The 17,711-nt window shown below is 35.5% G+C and overlaps 1 protein-coding gene across 1 annotated transcript in view; it reads right to left on the reverse strand.

Annotated features, from left to right (window-relative positions):
* PAWR (pro-apoptotic WT1 regulator) overlaps positions 1 to 17,711 on the reverse strand; it is a 123,993-nt gene that overhangs the window by 33,840 nt on the left and 72,442 nt on the right. Inside the window, exon 3 of the mRNA XM_079141183.1 lies at positions 3,069 to 3,200. Coding sequence (XP_078997309.1) covers positions 3,069 to 3,200 — 132 coding nt within the window. The remainder of the gene's footprint in view (positions 1 to 3,068; positions 3,201 to 17,711) is intronic.

The following is a 17,711-nucleotide window of genomic DNA, read 5'->3' on the forward strand; positions in this document are numbered from 1 at the left end:
GTTTACAGCAGCACAATTCACAATAATCAAGTCATGAAACCAGCCTGGGTATCTATCAGTAGATGAATGGATAAAGAAAATGTCATAAATATACACAATGAAGTTTTATTCAGCCATAAACAAGAAAGAAATTATGTCATTTGCAAGAAAACAGATGGAACTTTAGAGCATCCTGTTCGGTGAAATAAGCAAAGCTCAGCAAATCAGGGGTCACATTTTCTCTCAAATGTGGAGGTTACAGAGAAGGGAAAAAAAGAGATCTCATGAAAGTAGAAAGAAGACCAATAGGGCAGAAGATCAAAGTCAGGAGGAGGGAGAAGTAGAGAGCTAGAAGAGGTACTGGGGAGTGAAACTGATAAAATTCCATTACGTACATGAACAACTATATCACAACGAATCCAACTAGTATGTATGATTATTAGGCATTGATAAAAATTTTAAAAATACATATATAGACATATAGGTATGGATATAGAAAAAAATTTGTTTATAGACTAGTTCTGAAAGTATATACAAATAAGAAAGCATTAGTTATCCCCAGAGAACAAATCACGTAACTGAAGAAACATTTTTTATCATATATCCTTTTATGCTCTTAAGTTTTCTAGCACATGACTACACACCATTTTTTTTTTTTTTTTAATTAAGTTTAAATGAAAAGGGTTTTTTGTTGCTGTTTGTTTTGAGAGAGGGTCTTGTGCTATATGCCCTGGCTGGTCTCATATTTATAATCCCTTTGCCTCAGCCTCCTGAGCAGCTGGGATTACAGAAATGTGCCACAATGTTTGGCAGTAAATTAAGTTTAAAGTTTCAACTTTAATAAAGTTCTTTAAAAAACAGAGCATGAAGAAACTGATCAACCCAAGAAATTTCACTTGTCTTTACAAGCTTTATTATTTTCCAAATTTCATTGATCATTCAACATTTGATCAGAAATTCTCACTTGAAAAACCAGTATCATCCTAAAAATTTTAAACATGAATAAACACACAGAATATAAAACTTGTGAATTCTCAGTATCTGTTAGTTAATACTATTTTGTATTTGAAAAATTTTAATTAGAAACTTAAAATATTCTAAACTTTTACAAAGCATACTGTAATGCCACACTCATATTACCATCCTATTCATTTTTAAAGGTCTATTCCACTGAAGGGCTCAGATTCAGTCACAATGCTGGAAACACAATCTGTCTTATTTTTAAAAGCTTTAAAGCAACCAATGATGTCAATGGTTTTGTTTGCTCTCTCTGTTGTTGTTTGGAGTTGTTAATAAATGTGTATCCTTTATGAGTAATAGAATATGTGAGTACAGACAGTAATTTAGAGGTCAACTATGTGGACAGAGCATTCCTTTTTCCCACTCCAACTTTGATGAGCAACTAGGGAGGCCCACTGGAGTCTTAGTTTTACTCTAAGCAAATAACTGGCAAAACAGACACTTGAAATTAAGGTCACCAATGAATGACCAATAATTAATCACAAATACTAATTTAAAGGGGGGAGGGGTGAAAAGTGGGCCTGGAAAGAGATTACAAAAGCTATAGCAAAGAAGGCAAACTGAATGAGATGAGTTCTTCAGAGCCTGGGTCAGCTAAGTTCAGACAGTTCCAAATCTGTCATATACTTGGGAATAATATTAGACTGTGAGTGGACAGAGCTCTCATGCTACAGAAGAAAGTCAGCTCGCTTCCTTAAACTACTGCCAGAGTAATTTAGTATGGAAAAGAACTGAAACCAATGCTAGACTCTTATCTAAAATACTATATTGTATATCCCAGTAAATTAAGCCTTCATCTTGAAGGAAGTCTTCACTAAAAATTAATTTCAACTCTGACAAAAATGAAACAGTCATTTTAGATAATGAACAGTCACAAAAATGCTGAGAAAAATATTGGTTGTTAGCTTATACCATGTTAAATTACAGTACTACTTTTCCTAGAATTCTGATGATTACATCTACGGTAGCAGTAACTTGCGGGGATAAGGACCAGAGAAACCTCCATCACTCCATGAATCTTCAAATCAATTCATTCTGTCTCTAAAAGTAGAGGAGAAAGAAGTTTTGCATCTGTGTTTCCCAGTCACTTCAAAATACTATATTTTTATCTGCCTTCACAATCTTCTAAGTTGGCAGGTTTAAATTCCATCATTTTTATCAATAAAATGGGGAGATGTTTACATTCCTCTGAAATTCTTTTTAAGGTGTTATAATAAGCACATTTTAGAAAGTCAAGACTAGAATTCTGAAAAGACACATACTAAGCTCAAGATCTCAAAATGCATCAAAAATAATTTAAGACCAGATTATATCAAAAGTATTTCCAAATTACAGTTTACATAAAATGATTCTAGGGCTAGGAATATAGCTCAGTGGTAAAGAACATGCTTATTAGCATGTTTAAGGCCCTGGGTTTGATTTCTGGCTTCATACACACAGACACACAGACACACAGACACACACACACACACACACACACACACACACGATTCTAAAGTGATCTTTCTTTATACTGAGACATCACTATAACCTCTATTACCAAATTTTCTGTCCCACAAAAGCCTAAAATAATAGCTAATTAGAAACTGAGTTAAAATTTAGTTTAAAAATATAATTACACAAAATACAGACATTTCTGGCAGTTTATGATACTGTACATTGTGCTTATTATATTTAAACATTTGACTTTGGAGAAACATTATATTTAACTTTTTATTTGCTATCTGGTTCTAATTAAAAAATCAACCTAGTATAGAACTGTTCACTTAATCCAATTTACTAATTCATACTTTTTTAACAGCAAGAAGGTAATTGTTTTCTTTGTTATTTTTATGGACGATGCTACTTAAACCTGCTATTCAGTTAGCAAAAACTCACTGACAAGGAATTAAAGTAAACATTGCTAAAGTCAAAACGTATTTGGAAATAAGGATAAATCAATGGATAAATCTACTAGAAATACTTAAAGGAAGCTGCTGCTACCAAATGAGACTAGAAAAATTATTAACAGCAACTTAGAAATTGTTGTTAAAATACCTAGTGACTTCCCAGTAATTTTAAATACTCACCGTTGGCAGATAGGAAGTGCCTGGATCTAATAAGCTTACAGCTTCATTCTGCATTGTATTCTGTTGTGTAATTGCATCTTCTCGCTTCCGCTCTTTCTGCCCTGCTTCATCATCTTCATATTCATCTAAGCACTGAAAAAAAGAATAGTTTCTGTTTTATTTCCACATATAATAGAATTGTTAAGTTTTGATGATATATGAAAATGTAATTGATAGCACTATGAACCTGTGCATTCAGATCTATTTTACACTATAAAGATGCTCTTTTCAGCTAAAATATACACACTTAATTCTTATAAATTAAATCCTTTGCTTAAAACTGGTGTCTCCACATTCATATTCCTGGCAACATATCTCTTCGCTAAGCTCTCATCACCAGATACAAGGTTTCTTATAGGGATGAGGTTCACTTGCTCTTTATTAGTCATTCAACAAGTACTCTGTGTCTGTCCTAAATAAAGCATTTTACTGAGGATGACAGAAACACAGACATTGAATGTATAATCTAGTAAAGAAGATATGACACATAAATACAGCTTAGTGAGTAAAGCCATTTTCTAGTTTAGTACTACTGCCTATGAGAACATAAAAGAATATTTTCACTGGGGGAGTTAGGAAAGACTATTTAAAAAACCTGTAATTTAAGGCTGGATATAATTTGGAACTACAGATATAAAGAATTTCCCATGATAAGAACAGCATACTGAAAAGGTATATAAAGGGGTGGGGTTGTGGCCTCGTACATTTGAAGCACTAGGTTTGATCCTCAGCACCACATAAAAAATAAATAAGTAAATAAAATAAAGATACTGTATTAACCAAAGTGTATAAAAAAGGGTTGCTAAAAATCTGAATCAATATCAGCAATTACTTACCTCCATGAAAACAACAGAAACAAGCCTACCCATTAAATTCATTATGGGATGGCTTATCTGTCCCTTGCAACACATTTCTAACCAATACACTAACCTAAATGGCTCTGAGAGACCAAAAAAGAAAAAAGGTCTCTGCCAGCATTGTTTACAAAGACACTAAGTCATTGACCAAAGCACTGTGTGTATGTATGTGTGTGTGTAGGGTGGGGGGCAGGGAACACGACAATAGGACTAAGAAATTGTCATATGAGGAAAAACAGAAGCCACTAATGCAAACTAAGCTGGGTCACTGAAGTATCTAGAAAAACAGGAAGAACATAGTAGAGGTAGCAGCAATTCAGACAAGTTCTACAATAAGGAACATGGAAGAAAGGATCTGTCGTAGGATAGAATGGAAGGAAAAACAAAAGGAACAAGCAGGTTAAGATTTCAGAGAATGCTCAGGGTCTTCTTCTGAAATGCTTATATACGTATAACCTAGTCCTCCCTTATCACATAAGCCTCTGAGAACTAAGGCTTAAGGAAACTGTACAGAAAAATTATGATACTGTGGCTAATATCAGTGCTATAAAAATTTTTCTTGACTCTAATCCAGGAGATTAGTGTCTTCTGCCATGATTCACCAGATAACATACAAGTCTGTAGATAGGGTGATATCGCAGCAACTCAATTGTTAAGGTAAGGACTAGAAAGGCCTATACTCCAACCACCAAGAAACATAAATAATAAATAACCTGAGAAGTCTAGATTTTTCCCCACATAGCACAGAAAGAAATTAGAGTACTAGAGTTCCTTGGAATAAAAGTACAACATATTCAAAGCTGTTTTTAGAAAAAGAGCTTGAGTATAGCAATTCAGAGTACAGAATAACAGGAACAGGGATCAAGTGGAAAGACCAGCCCAGTTCCGTGGTACATGCCTGTAATCCCAGTGGCTTGGGAGGCTGAGGCAGGAGAACCGTGAGATCAAAGCCAGCCTCAACAAGACAATAAGCAACTCAGTGAGACCCTGTGTCTAAATAAAATACAAAAAGGTCTAGGGATGTGGCTCAGTGGTTGACTGGCCCTGAGTTCAATCCCTGGCACCCCACCCTGAAGAAAGTGAAAGACTAGTTAAACAACACAGTAGGCAATTTAATACTACAAGAAATATATATTCTAGAAATGGTGGCTCTGGAGAGAGAGACCAAGATGGCAGACTAGAGGGTGACTGCCTCTCATTTCATTCCAGAACTCAGGATTCAAGAAGAGGAGGTATCAAGAGACTCAGGATCAACTCAGAGACACTGAGTGAGTCTCTCCCACTGGGTGAGGCTTCCCAGCCAGGGCAGTAGTCCTGGAATGCAGGGAACTTCCTGGAAAAGAGTTGCCCAGCGAGACTCCCTGCTGGAGCGGTGAACCCAGACAGCCCAGAGAATCACAGAGGAGGGCTGCCCAGCAAGAGGCTTCTGCACAGAGCTAGGCTCCCCGTCCCAGGAGGTAGTTCTGGACGCCAGGGAATGATGCAGAGGAGGGTTGCCCAGCAAGAGACTCACTTGCAGCGAGAGGCTCCCTGGCCCAGGTGGTAGTTCCAGACCGAAGGGAACTTCTTGGAGGAGAGCTGCCCAGCGAAAGACTCACTTGCAGGGCGAGGCTCCCTAGCCCAGGAGACCCCTGGGAAAGTCGCAGAGGAGGGCTGCCCAACCCAGGCAGTAGTTCTGGACTAAAGGGAACTTCTCGGAAGAAAGCTGCCCAGCGAGACTTCCCCACGGGGAGAGTCTTCCCCACCGTGCAAGGTTTTCCCATCAGGGCAGTAGAACCAGAGACACAGGCCCAGACCAGAGAAATTAAAGGGGTACGAATAGGAAAAGAAGAACTCAAACTATCCCTATTTGCTGATGACACGATTATATATTTAGAGGAACCAGGAAATTCCACCAGAAAACTTTCAGAACTCATAAGTGAATTCTGTAAAGTAGCAGGATATAAGATCAATGCTCATAAATCCAATGCATTTTTATACATAAGTGATAAATCCTCAGAAAGAGAAGTTAGGAAAACTACCCCATTCACAATAGCCTCGAAAAAAAATAATAAAATACTTGGGAATCAATCTAACAAGAGGTGAAAGACCTCAACAATGAGAACTACAGAACACTAAAGAAAGAAATTAAAGAAAACCTTAGAAGATGGAAAGATCTCCCATGTTCTTGGATAGGAAGAATTAATATTATCAAAATGACCATACTACCAACAGTGCTATACAGATTCAATGCAATTCCAATTAAAATCCCAATGATGTACCTTACAGAAACAGAGCAAGCAATCATGAAATTCATCTGGAAGAACAAGAAACCCAGAAAGCTAACGGAATCCTTAGCAGGAAGAGTGAAGCAGGAGGTATCGGAATACCAGAACTTCAACTCTTACTACAAAGAAATAGTAACAAAAACAGCATGGTATCGCTACCAAAATAGTACAGAATGGAGGACATGGACACAAACCCAAATAAATACAATTTTCTCATACTAGACAAAGGGGCCAGAAACATGCAATGGAGAAAAGACAGCCTGTTCAACAAATGGTGCTGGGAAAACTGGAAAACCATATGCAGCAGAATGAAACTAAACCCCTATCTCTCACCCTGCACAAAAATCAACTTAAAATGGATCAAGGACCTTGAAATCAGACCAGAGACCCTGCATCTAGAAGAAAAAGCATGCCCAAATCTTCAACATGTCGGCTTAGGATCAGACTTCCTTAACAGGACTCCCATAGCACAAGAAATAAAAGCAAGAATCAATAACTGGGATAGATTCAAACTAAAAAGCTTTCTCTTAGCAAAGGAAACTATCAGCAATGTGAAGAGAGAGCCTACAGAGTGGGAGAATATCTTTGCCACTCATACTTCAGATAGAGCACTAATTTCCAGAATATATAAAGAGCTCAAAAAACTCTACACCAAGAATACAAATGACCCAATCAACAAATGGGCTAAGGATAGAACAGACACTTCACAAAACAAGATCTACAAGCAATCAACAGACATATGAAAAAATGTTCAACATCTCTAGTAATAAGAGAAATGCAAATCAAAACTACCGTAAGATTCCATCTCACCCCAATTAGAATGGCGGTTATCAAGAATAGAAACAAATAGGTGTTGGCAAGGATGTGGGGTAAAAGGTACACTCATACATTGCTGGTGGGGTTGCAAATTAGTGCAGCTGCTCTGGAAAGCAGTGTGAAGATTCCTTAGAAAACTTGGAATGGAACCACCATTTGACCCAGTTATCCCACTCTTTGGCCTATACCCAAAGGACTTAAAATCAGCATACTATAGTGATGCAGCCATATCAATGTTCATAGCTGCTCAATTCACAATATCCAGATTGTGGATCCAACCTAGATGCCCTTCAACTGATGAATGGATAAAGAAACTGTGGTATACACACACACACACACACACACACACACACACACACACACACACACACAATGGAATATTACTCAGCCATAAAGAAGAATAAAATTATGGCATTTGCAGGCAAATGGATGAAATTGGAGAATATCATGCTAAGTGAGATAAGCCAATCTCAAAAAAACCAAAGGGTGAATGATCTCGCTGATAAGCAGATGGTGATACATAATGGAGTGTGGGAGGGAGACAAGAATGGAGGAATTCGGAACTGTATAGAGGGAAAAGAGGGGTGGGAGGAAGGAAAAAACAGAATGAATCAAACACCATTACCCAATGTAAATGTATGATTACACAAATGGTTTGCCTCTACTTCATGTACAACCAGAGAAACAAGTTGTACCCAATTTGTTTACAATAAAATATATTTTTTTTTTCTAGGAAAAAAATCTAATAAATGATAAAAAGTGTTAATCACTCCTGATTAGAAAAAGAATCTCTCCTATCCCACTCCGACCTGTCAACATACGCACACAAACACACACACACACACACACACACACACACACATTCAGGATTGAGCCCAGGGCCTTGCACATGCTAGGCAGATGCTCTACCTCTAAGCTACATTTCCAGCCACTTTTTATATCTTTATTTTAAAACAGGGTCTTACTAAGTTGCCCAGACTCGCGCACCACTGTGCCTGGCTCTCTTAAGACTTTAAGAAATTCTCAAATCAATAGGTTTACTGACAAAATATCAACAACATTTAAGACAATGATATCCACCATCAATCCTGTTATGGAAGTGCTAGGTGATAAAATTAGGTAAGAGGAATAACAGGTTTCAGCATTAGAACGGAAGCAAAATTTCCATCACTATAGATGCTATGATTTTATTATTAACAAATACTTTACAGTATTTTAAAAGATGGCTATTTCAGTAAGTTTTCAAAAATAAATAGCTTTCCAAAGTAGCATCAATATGTAATACTAAGACAAGGGATCAACCATGTCATGCACGGTGGGAGTTAAAAAGAGTAAAAGATGGGGGTTGGGGGACACATACAAGATCCCATCTCTACTTTTATAATCTTTTCTATTCTGTAAAAGCAACAGTTCCTCATTCTCCAAGATCTGCAAAATTCCCTGACCATAGGATCTAATGTTAGCTTGAAGTTAGAATTCTAAAATTACAAGAGTTGTTTCATAACCACCCCCACCAAAAAAATAAAATATTAAAAAATTTTAAAAAGGCAGGCAGGGAGCCACTAACGCCCTGATACTGAGATGTGCTTTTCTTTATCTTTTTTTTTTTTTTGCATTCTGTGAGACCCAATCCGAACACTAACCCTTCCTCTACCCATTTCTTCAAAAAAAAAAGTAGATTTCCTTATCAGCACATTAAAAAAAAAAAATACAATAAAAATAAATAACTTGGGCTGGGGTTGTGGCTCAGTGGAAAAGCACTTGCCTAGCATGTGTGAGGCACTGGGTTCGATCTTCAGCATCACATATAAATAAAAAAAAATAAAATAAAGGTCCTTTGAAAACTTAAAAAAAACTTTAAAAATGAGTAACTGTAAATGTTTGATAAATGAATGAATTATCAAGATGAGACAAATCAGGAAAATGGTCTGTATACTCTAACTTAAAATCCGGAATGTTCTTTTCCCATGGCAACATTGTTACTTGCTGACCTGGAAACCTATTCATCTCACATAACATCTCTGCAGTGAGAATGTGTATCTTACATTCCAGGCTGCTTTCAGAATAGGAATTACTTGATAAATCACTTCCCTCCAAAGGTCAGCTAGCATCCAGTGCAGTTCTTTTAGCCACAAGTATCCTAAAAATCCTTAAGCTGTTTTATGTAGTTGGGATAAATAAATACATCTGGAGAAACAAATTGGTGGAAATAGCAAAAAACAGGAGAATCCCAGAAGCTGTTATACTTAAGGGCAGAAGTGAATATCTCCTCATTCCTTTTTTCAACTATGTTGTACATTAAAGGAGATGTACCATCTCTTAACTACAGATATACTGATGAACACTGGGTTGTTCATTTTTGCTTTAAGAAAAAAAAAATTAGAAAGTCTTTACATATAACTATTATAAACCCTTTATATATAGCTTTTTATATATGTGCATTTTTTTCTGAATAGTTTGTTAAAAGCAGAATTGCTGGCTCAAAGGGTAAATGACTACATCACTGGTAGATACTGTCAAATTCCATTCCACAAAGGTTGTACCGTTTTGAATTTACTCCAGCATGACATTACCTGTTCTCCCAACATACCTTTTTTAAAATTTTTTAGATTTTTTTCTACTTAGGTATACTAGAGTTACACAGATAATGTGATCATATACACACATTGGGTACTAATGTCCAATCCATTCTACTATCATTCCTACCCCCACGACCCTTCCCCTCCTTTCCCTCCCCTCTGTCTAGTCCAAAATACCTCTATTCTTTCCCTGCCCATTACTATTAATTAGCATTTACATATCGGAGAAAATATTTCACATTTGGTTCTCTGAGGTTGGCTTATTTTGCTTAGCATGATATCTCCAGTTCCATCCATTTATCAGCAAATGCCATAATTTCATTCTTATGGCCGAGTAATATTCCATTGTGTATATATTACAGTTTTTTAATCCAGTCATCTGTTGAAGGGCACCTAAATTGGTTCCATAGTTAAGCTATTGTGAATTGAGTGGCTATAAACATTGATATGTCTGCGTCACTGTAGTATGTTGATTTTAAGTCCTGCGGGTACGTTATGGTTTGGATGTGAGAGGTACCCCAAAAGCTCATGTGTTAGACAATGCAAGAAGGTTCGGAGGAGGAAATGATTGGACTGTAAGAGACTTAATCCAAATCAGTCAATTAATCCCCTGATAGGGATTAACTGAGTGGTAACTGAAGTGGTAGGGTGTGGATGGAGGAGACGGGAATTGGGGAGTGTGCCTTTGGGGTATACATTTATATCTGGCCAGTGAAGTCTCCCTCCTGTGCTTCCTGATCACCATGTAAGCTGCTTCCCTCTGCCACACTCTTCCACCATGATGTTCTGCCTCACCTTGAGCCCCAAGGAATGAAGCTGGTCGTCTATGGACTAAAACCTCTGAAACTTGAATCCTCAAATAAACCATTCTTCCTTTACAGTTGTTCTGGTTGGGTCAGTTAGTCAAGCAGCGAAAAAGCTAAAACAGGTATAAACCTAGGAATGGGATGACTGGATTAAATGGTGGTTCCATTCCAAGTTTTCTGAGGAATCTCCACACTGTTTTCCATTGTGGTTGTACCAATTTGCAGTCCCACCAGCAAAATATAAGTGTACCTTTTACCCCACATCTTTGTCAACATTTATTGTTGTTTGTATTCTTGATGATTGCCACTCTGACTGGAGTGAGATGGAATCTTAGTGTAAATTTCATTTGCATTTTTCTAATTGCTAGAGATGTTGAAGATTTTTTCATATATTTGTTGATTAATTTTATTTCTTCTTTTGTGAAGTGTCTGTTCTGTTCCTTTTCCCGTTTAGTGATTGGGTTATTTGGGTTGTTTTTGGAGTTAAGTTTTTTGAGTTCCTTACATACCCTGGAGATTAATGCTGTATCTGAGGTGCATGTGGCAAAATTTTTTTTTCCTATTCTGTAGGCTCTCTCTTCATGTTATTGTTTCCTTTGCCGCGAAGAAGTTTTTTAGTTTGATTTCATCCCATTTATTTACTGATTCCTTTTTTCTTTTCCCCCTCCTTGATACCAGGGACTGAACCCAGGGGCACTTAATCACTGAGCCACATATATATTTAGAGACAGGGTCTCACCGAGTTACTTAGAGCTGAATTCACTAAGTTGCTGAGGCTGGCTTTGAACTCAAGATTCTCTTGCCTCAGCCTCCCAAAATGCTGGGATTACAGCTTGTGTCACACCGTCTGGCCTATTTATTGATTCCTGATTTTATTTCTTGCACTTTAAGACTCTTGTTAAGGAAGTCATTTCCTAAGCTGACATGGTGGAGATTTGGGCCTACTTTTTCATCTAGTAGGCACAGGGTCTCTGCTCTAGGGCCTAAGTCTTGAATCCACTTTGAGTTGATTTTTTGCAAGGTGAGAGGGTTTAATTTCATTTTGCTACATATAGATTTCCAGTTTTCCCAGAACCATTTGTTGAACAGGCTATCTTTTCTTCAAAGTATTTACAGCACCTTTGTCTAGTATGAGATAACTGTATTTATGTGGGTTTGTCTCTGTGTCTTCTATTCTGTACTATTGGTCTACATATCAGTGTTGGTGCCAATACCATGACATTTTTGTTACTATGGCTCTGTAGTATAATTTAAGGTCTGGTATTGTGATGCCCCCTGCTTCATATTTCTTGCTAAGGATTATTATGGCTATTCAGGGACTCTTTATTTTTCCAAATGAATTTCATCATTGCTTTTTTCTAGTTCTATGAAGAATGTTATTGGGATTTTAATAGCAATTGCATTAAATCTGAATAACACTTTTGGTAGTATGCATTTTGACAATGTTAACTCTTGGCCTATCCAAGAGCACGGGAGATCTTGTCATCTTCTAAGGTCTTCTTCAATTTCTTTCATAAGTGTTCTGTAATTTTCATTGTAGAGGTCTGTCACTTCTTTTGTTAGATTGATTCCCAAATATTTTATTTCTTTTGAGGCTATTGTGAATGGGGTAGTTTTCCTAATTTCTCTTTCAGTGGATTACTCACTGATGTATAGAAATGCATCTGATTTATGGGTATTAATTTTATATCCTGCTACTTTGCTGGAACATTTCTCATGGAATTTTTTTGAATCTTCTAAATATAGAATCATGTCACCAGCAAATAGGGATAGTTTGAGTTCTTCCTTTTCTGTTTGTATCCCTTTCATTTCTTTCTTCTAACTGATCTAGTTAGATTTTCAAGGACTATATTAAATACAAGTAGTGAAAGAGGGTATCCCTGTCTTGTTCCAGTTTTTAGAAGGAATGCTTTCAATTTTTCTCCCCATTTAGAATGATGTTGGCCTTGGGTTTAGCATAGATAGCTTTTACAATGTTGAGGTATGTTCTTACTATCCTTAGTTTTTCTAGTGTTTTGAACACGAAAGGGTGCTTTATTTTGTCAAATGCTTTCTCTACATCTATTGAAATGATCATATGATTCTTATTTTTAAGTCTAGATGTAATGAATTACATTTATTGATTTCCAGATGTTGAACCAGGCTTGCATTCCTGGGATGAACCCCACTTGATCATGGTGCAATATCTTTTTAATATGTTTTTGATTGTGATTTGCAAGAAGTTTATTGAGAATTTTTGCATCTATGTTCATCTGATATATTGGTACTTTTTTTTTTAACTTTTAGGCAATATAACATGAGGAAAAACTATCTCAATATAATTTTAGCATCTTTTCCTTTAATTGAAACTCATTCACATTTCTTCTGAGAGCTATTGTTACTTTCCTTGTCCATTTTTCTATAGGTTTCTGAGTTGTTTACATATCAGGGATGTATAAATTAAAGTGACCTGTGACAACATGAAGTGGTCTAACATATGTGTAATTGAAGTCTCAGAGGGGAAGGAGAGGAGACAGAAAAAACTGAAGAAATAATAGGCAAATTTTATCCAAATTTGATGAAAATCATAAACACAGATCTAAGCTCAATAAGCCCCAAAAGGATAAACATGAAAGAAATCATACACAAATTATTTTCTTAAATTAATATAGAAAAAGCCTTGAAAGAGGAATGGAAGCAAACTATATACTAAGGTAGATAAGAATTAAAGCAGATTTATCAAAAGAAATTATGCAAGTCCGAAGACAATGGAAGGGCTTTGATGTATTAAGTTGAAAAGAAATTTCTATCAAACAAGAATTCTATGCACAGCAAAGTTTCAAAAATAAATGCAAAATACTTTTGCAAATAACAATGAAGTATTTTTAAAAAGTTAAATGAAGTTCCTTACTAGAAGAAAATGATACTACATGGAAATTTAAAACCTTTGAAGAACTGAAGAGCATATAAAATGGTAAGTACATGAATAAATACAAGAATTTTTTTTTTTCTTCTTTTTGGCAATCCCCTTAACATACAATTAATTGTTTAAAGCAAAAACAATGATATTTTGTAAGATTTATAACACACAGAAAAGTAAAAAAGTATGGTAAAAATACAAAGGCAAGAGGCAAGATATAGATGGAGCAAGGTTCTTCCTCTACATATGACAAGGTATAATAGTACATAAAAACAGACTGTGATGAGTTAGTTATATGTAGTAAACTCTAGAACGACCACCTAAAAAGCCAGGTATGATTGATTATCCAATACTGAAGAAAAATGGAACGATTTAAAACATACCTGACCCAAACGCAGACAAGAAAAGAAGGGGAAGACAGGGTAAGTAGAAAACAAATACCAAAATGAAAGATTTAAACCTAACCTCAATAATTATATTAAATACACATGATCTAATCATTTCAATTGAAAGGTGAATGTTATAAGATTAAATAATAAAATAAAGCCCAAATATATGCAGTCTATAAGAAATACACTTAAAAAGACACAAACAGGTTAAAAAGAAGAAGGCTGAAAAGAAGATATAACTTTAAGACATTAACAAAAGTGGGAATAGCTACATCAAATTGAATTACAGGACAATTAATATTATCAGAAATAAAGTTATCATTTCATAATGATAAAGGTGGTCAATATCAACTCTAAAAGATGTAAGTACCAAACAAAGGGGCTTCAGATCAAGTGAAGCAAAAAGAATTAAAAAGAGCAACAGACTGATCCACAAATATTGATGAAAATTTAGACACTTCTTTATCCATACCTGACACAAGTTGATGAAAGAAGAGTAGAGATACAAAAATTTTGAACCATGTCAATTAACTTGACTGATATTTATATAATATTCTGTAAGAGTAAGGGCTCAGAGTATAGTACGGTGGTGGAGCACATGCCAAGTATGTATACAGCCCTAGGTTCCATCTCCAGCACCAGACACACACACACACACACACAAACATAAAACCCACAAAAATATGATCATACCTAGTATGTTTGCCAAGGCAGAAAATTTTCTGAAACATAAACAACATCTGTACAACAAATGTTAAAATGAGTAAAATCATACAAAGAATGTTCTCTGACCAATAATGAATTTAAATAAGAAATCAATACCAGAAAGATATCTGAAATATCCTCTAAATATTTCTAAATAACTCTTGAGTGAAAGAAATTACAAGTAGAAAATGAATTATTAAAAATTAGATTCAGCTAAAGCAGTGTTTAAACATTTAACATTGAACATTTGTTAGAAAAAGTCTCAAATGAATGATTAGAGTTTTTATCATAAAAAGCTATAAATGGAAAAATTAAACCAAAATACTGTAATTGGAAGGAAAAAGTATAAGTGAAAAAAAAAATCAGGGAAACTGAAAACAATAGATAAAGTAAATAAAACCAAAAGTAGTTCTCTGCGAATAATAAAATTAGTAAAAAAAAACTCTAGCCAGACTGATTAGGAAGAAAAAGGAAAGACAATAAATTATTACAACAAGTAAAAGTGGAATCATAACTAGAACTGATATCTGACAATGATAAAAGATTAGAAGAATATTATGAAACACTTTGTGCCTGTAAATATGGTAACTTTCATAAAATTGATAAAAGTAAAACCTTGAATGATCCTCTATCTAATAAAGAAATTAAAATTCGTTTAAAAGCCTTCCTACAACGAAACCTTCAAACTATATAGTTGGTAAGTTCTATCAAACATTTAAAGAAATACCAATGGAAAAAAAAATTCTTCCAGAAAGAGAAAATACTTCTGAACTTAGAAGTCAGCATTAATCTGAATACCCCCCTCCCAGGGGGGGAAAAAAAACCTGAATAAACAAGAACAGATCAATATATCTGGTAAATATAGACACAAAAATCTTCATAAAATTTCAGCAAAGGAAATAAAAAATAGAAAAGGATAATCATGACCAAAATAGGGTCTATTCTAGGAAAACATGTTTGGTTTATTGTTCAAGTATCAGCACAACTTGCCATCTTTACAGAATAAAGGGAAAAAAGCACACATGTAAAATCATTAATATATTAAAAAGCATGACACAAACATACATCATCTTGATTAGCAATATTAATCAGGAAAACCCATATGTAACATCACACTACAAAATGAAAGAAATCGATCTTATGTCAAAGGTAATCAGATTGGCTACTTATACTACTACTCTTCATTTTTACCATTTCTATTCAGCATCATTATTGTCAGTTCAAGTCAGTAGGAAAAGATAAACATAAGAAATAAAAGATGCACATACTGAAAAGGAAAAAGTAAAACTTTTTTTGTTTGTAGTTGGCACTATCTTCTACATAGAATATGAATAAAGCAAGATGACAAAATATAAAATAAATACAAAAATCAATTATATTTTTATATACTGCCAAACAAAAAATTAAAAATGTAAATAAATATCATTTAAAATACTTATGGCAAAAATTAACAATAGATGCCACACCTTGACATTAAAAACTGTAAAACATTGCTGAGAAAAATTAAAAAGACCTAAATAAGTAGAAAAATGTATGACACTGGTAACACATAAAAAGAAAATAACCCAATTTAATATGACCCAAAATTTGAAGACACTTCACCAAAGAAAATCAAAGAATGACAAATTGACACATGAAAAGAGGCTCAACCTAACAAATCACTAGGGAAGTAAGAATTTTAAATATAATGAGTTACCATTATCCACCTACCAAAAAGACTAAAAGTGAAGTCTGACAATATCAAGGATTGGTAAAAATTTGGATAAACTGAAAATCTCACACATAGCTCATGGGAACTGAAAATGGTACAGTCATGTAGGAAAACAGTTTGGCAGTTTCTTATATACTTAAATATATGGTAGCATATAATCCAGGAATTAAGCCCCTAGTCATTTAACAGAAAAAAGAAAAAAGAACAAAGAAAGAAAATTACACAAAAATTCAGCTTTTATCACAATGGCTAAAAACTGGAAAAAAAATCACAAAAGTCCCTCAAATAGTGAAGATAAACAAATAGTAGTACATCCAAGTACTAGAATATTACTCAGCAACAAAATGAATGAGTCTCAAACATTTGTTTGAAATTACAGAAAATACATCAATACGTGCTAGGAGTGAAGCACTGATGTTGGACACCATGGATAAATTATGGGTTTGTTTGAGCCAATATAAGGCAGAGAGGCTATTTTTCTGGGAAGTACTGGGTGAAATTCCCTGGTTCAAGAAAGCCTAGATCATGCTGGCACCCTGCCTTAGGTTCACAGCCCTAGGTTCAAATGCAGCTGCCAGGAGACAGGTGTAACCTGCCAAGCACCAAACAACCTGTTTTTCCCACTCTCGCCCTGTTTTCCTAAACAAGCTCTTTCTGATTCCCTTTGGGGTGTACCACGATAAATAAAGCATTCGCAGGATTTTCTCTGTTAGGTCTGTTCTACCCACCACACCCCACTTTGAAAATATATATAATCCGTGACTACTGCCTTTATTTATTAATATTAATTTTCTAGCTTTAATTTCCAGTCGGCCTACACCTCTGCCAGTTACCCACTCCCTCCCCACGCAGGGCATGGGCAGAAGTATGGGGTTTCATGGAGGAATGACTGAAAAGGGACAGAAGAAATAATGAAAATGTTTCATATCCTGACTTTTCCAGTGCTTTACCAATCTCCGAACACCTAAATTCATCAAATTGCACTTTTAAAGCAGAATATTGCATGTAAATGGCTCAAGTGATATTTTAAAAAAGAAGCCAGGTGATGAATAGAGTAGGAAATTACACACACATACTCACACACCCTGAATCTGATCATGTCTCTATATCCACCTATTAATTATAGGAAACAGAACACAAGAAGTATCTACTAAACAACACCATGCAGACACAATCATGAAAATCCAGATTGTGGGATGTTCTAAACATGGATCAGAAAATAAACAACAAAAGAACAACTATTCTAAGGTTTTGGGGTCACATATGGTCTGTGTTCCCCCACTCCCAAAAAATAACCCTTTGAAAACATGAAAACCATTCTTCCCTTTCTTGTTATACAAAAATAAACCTCTGGCTCACCCAGTGCAGATCCAGCACTGCATTGTGGCTCCCCATCTACCAACACATGGCAGCCTCCATCCTGGGACACCTCCACTGCCATCCTGGATTAGCTCCAACACTGCCATGGCTGCCATCTTCAGTTGGCACAACTTCCATCTTGGGACACCTGCCGGAGACTAGACGCTCATCAAGGTACCTACAGGTTAGCAGATATTGCGGCCATCAACTAGGGAC

This window comes from Sciurus vulgaris (assembly GCF_902686455.1).
Source record: "Sciurus vulgaris genome assembly, chromosome: 5".
Taxonomy (NCBI): Eukaryota; Metazoa; Chordata; class Mammalia; order Rodentia; family Sciuridae; genus Sciurus; species Sciurus vulgaris.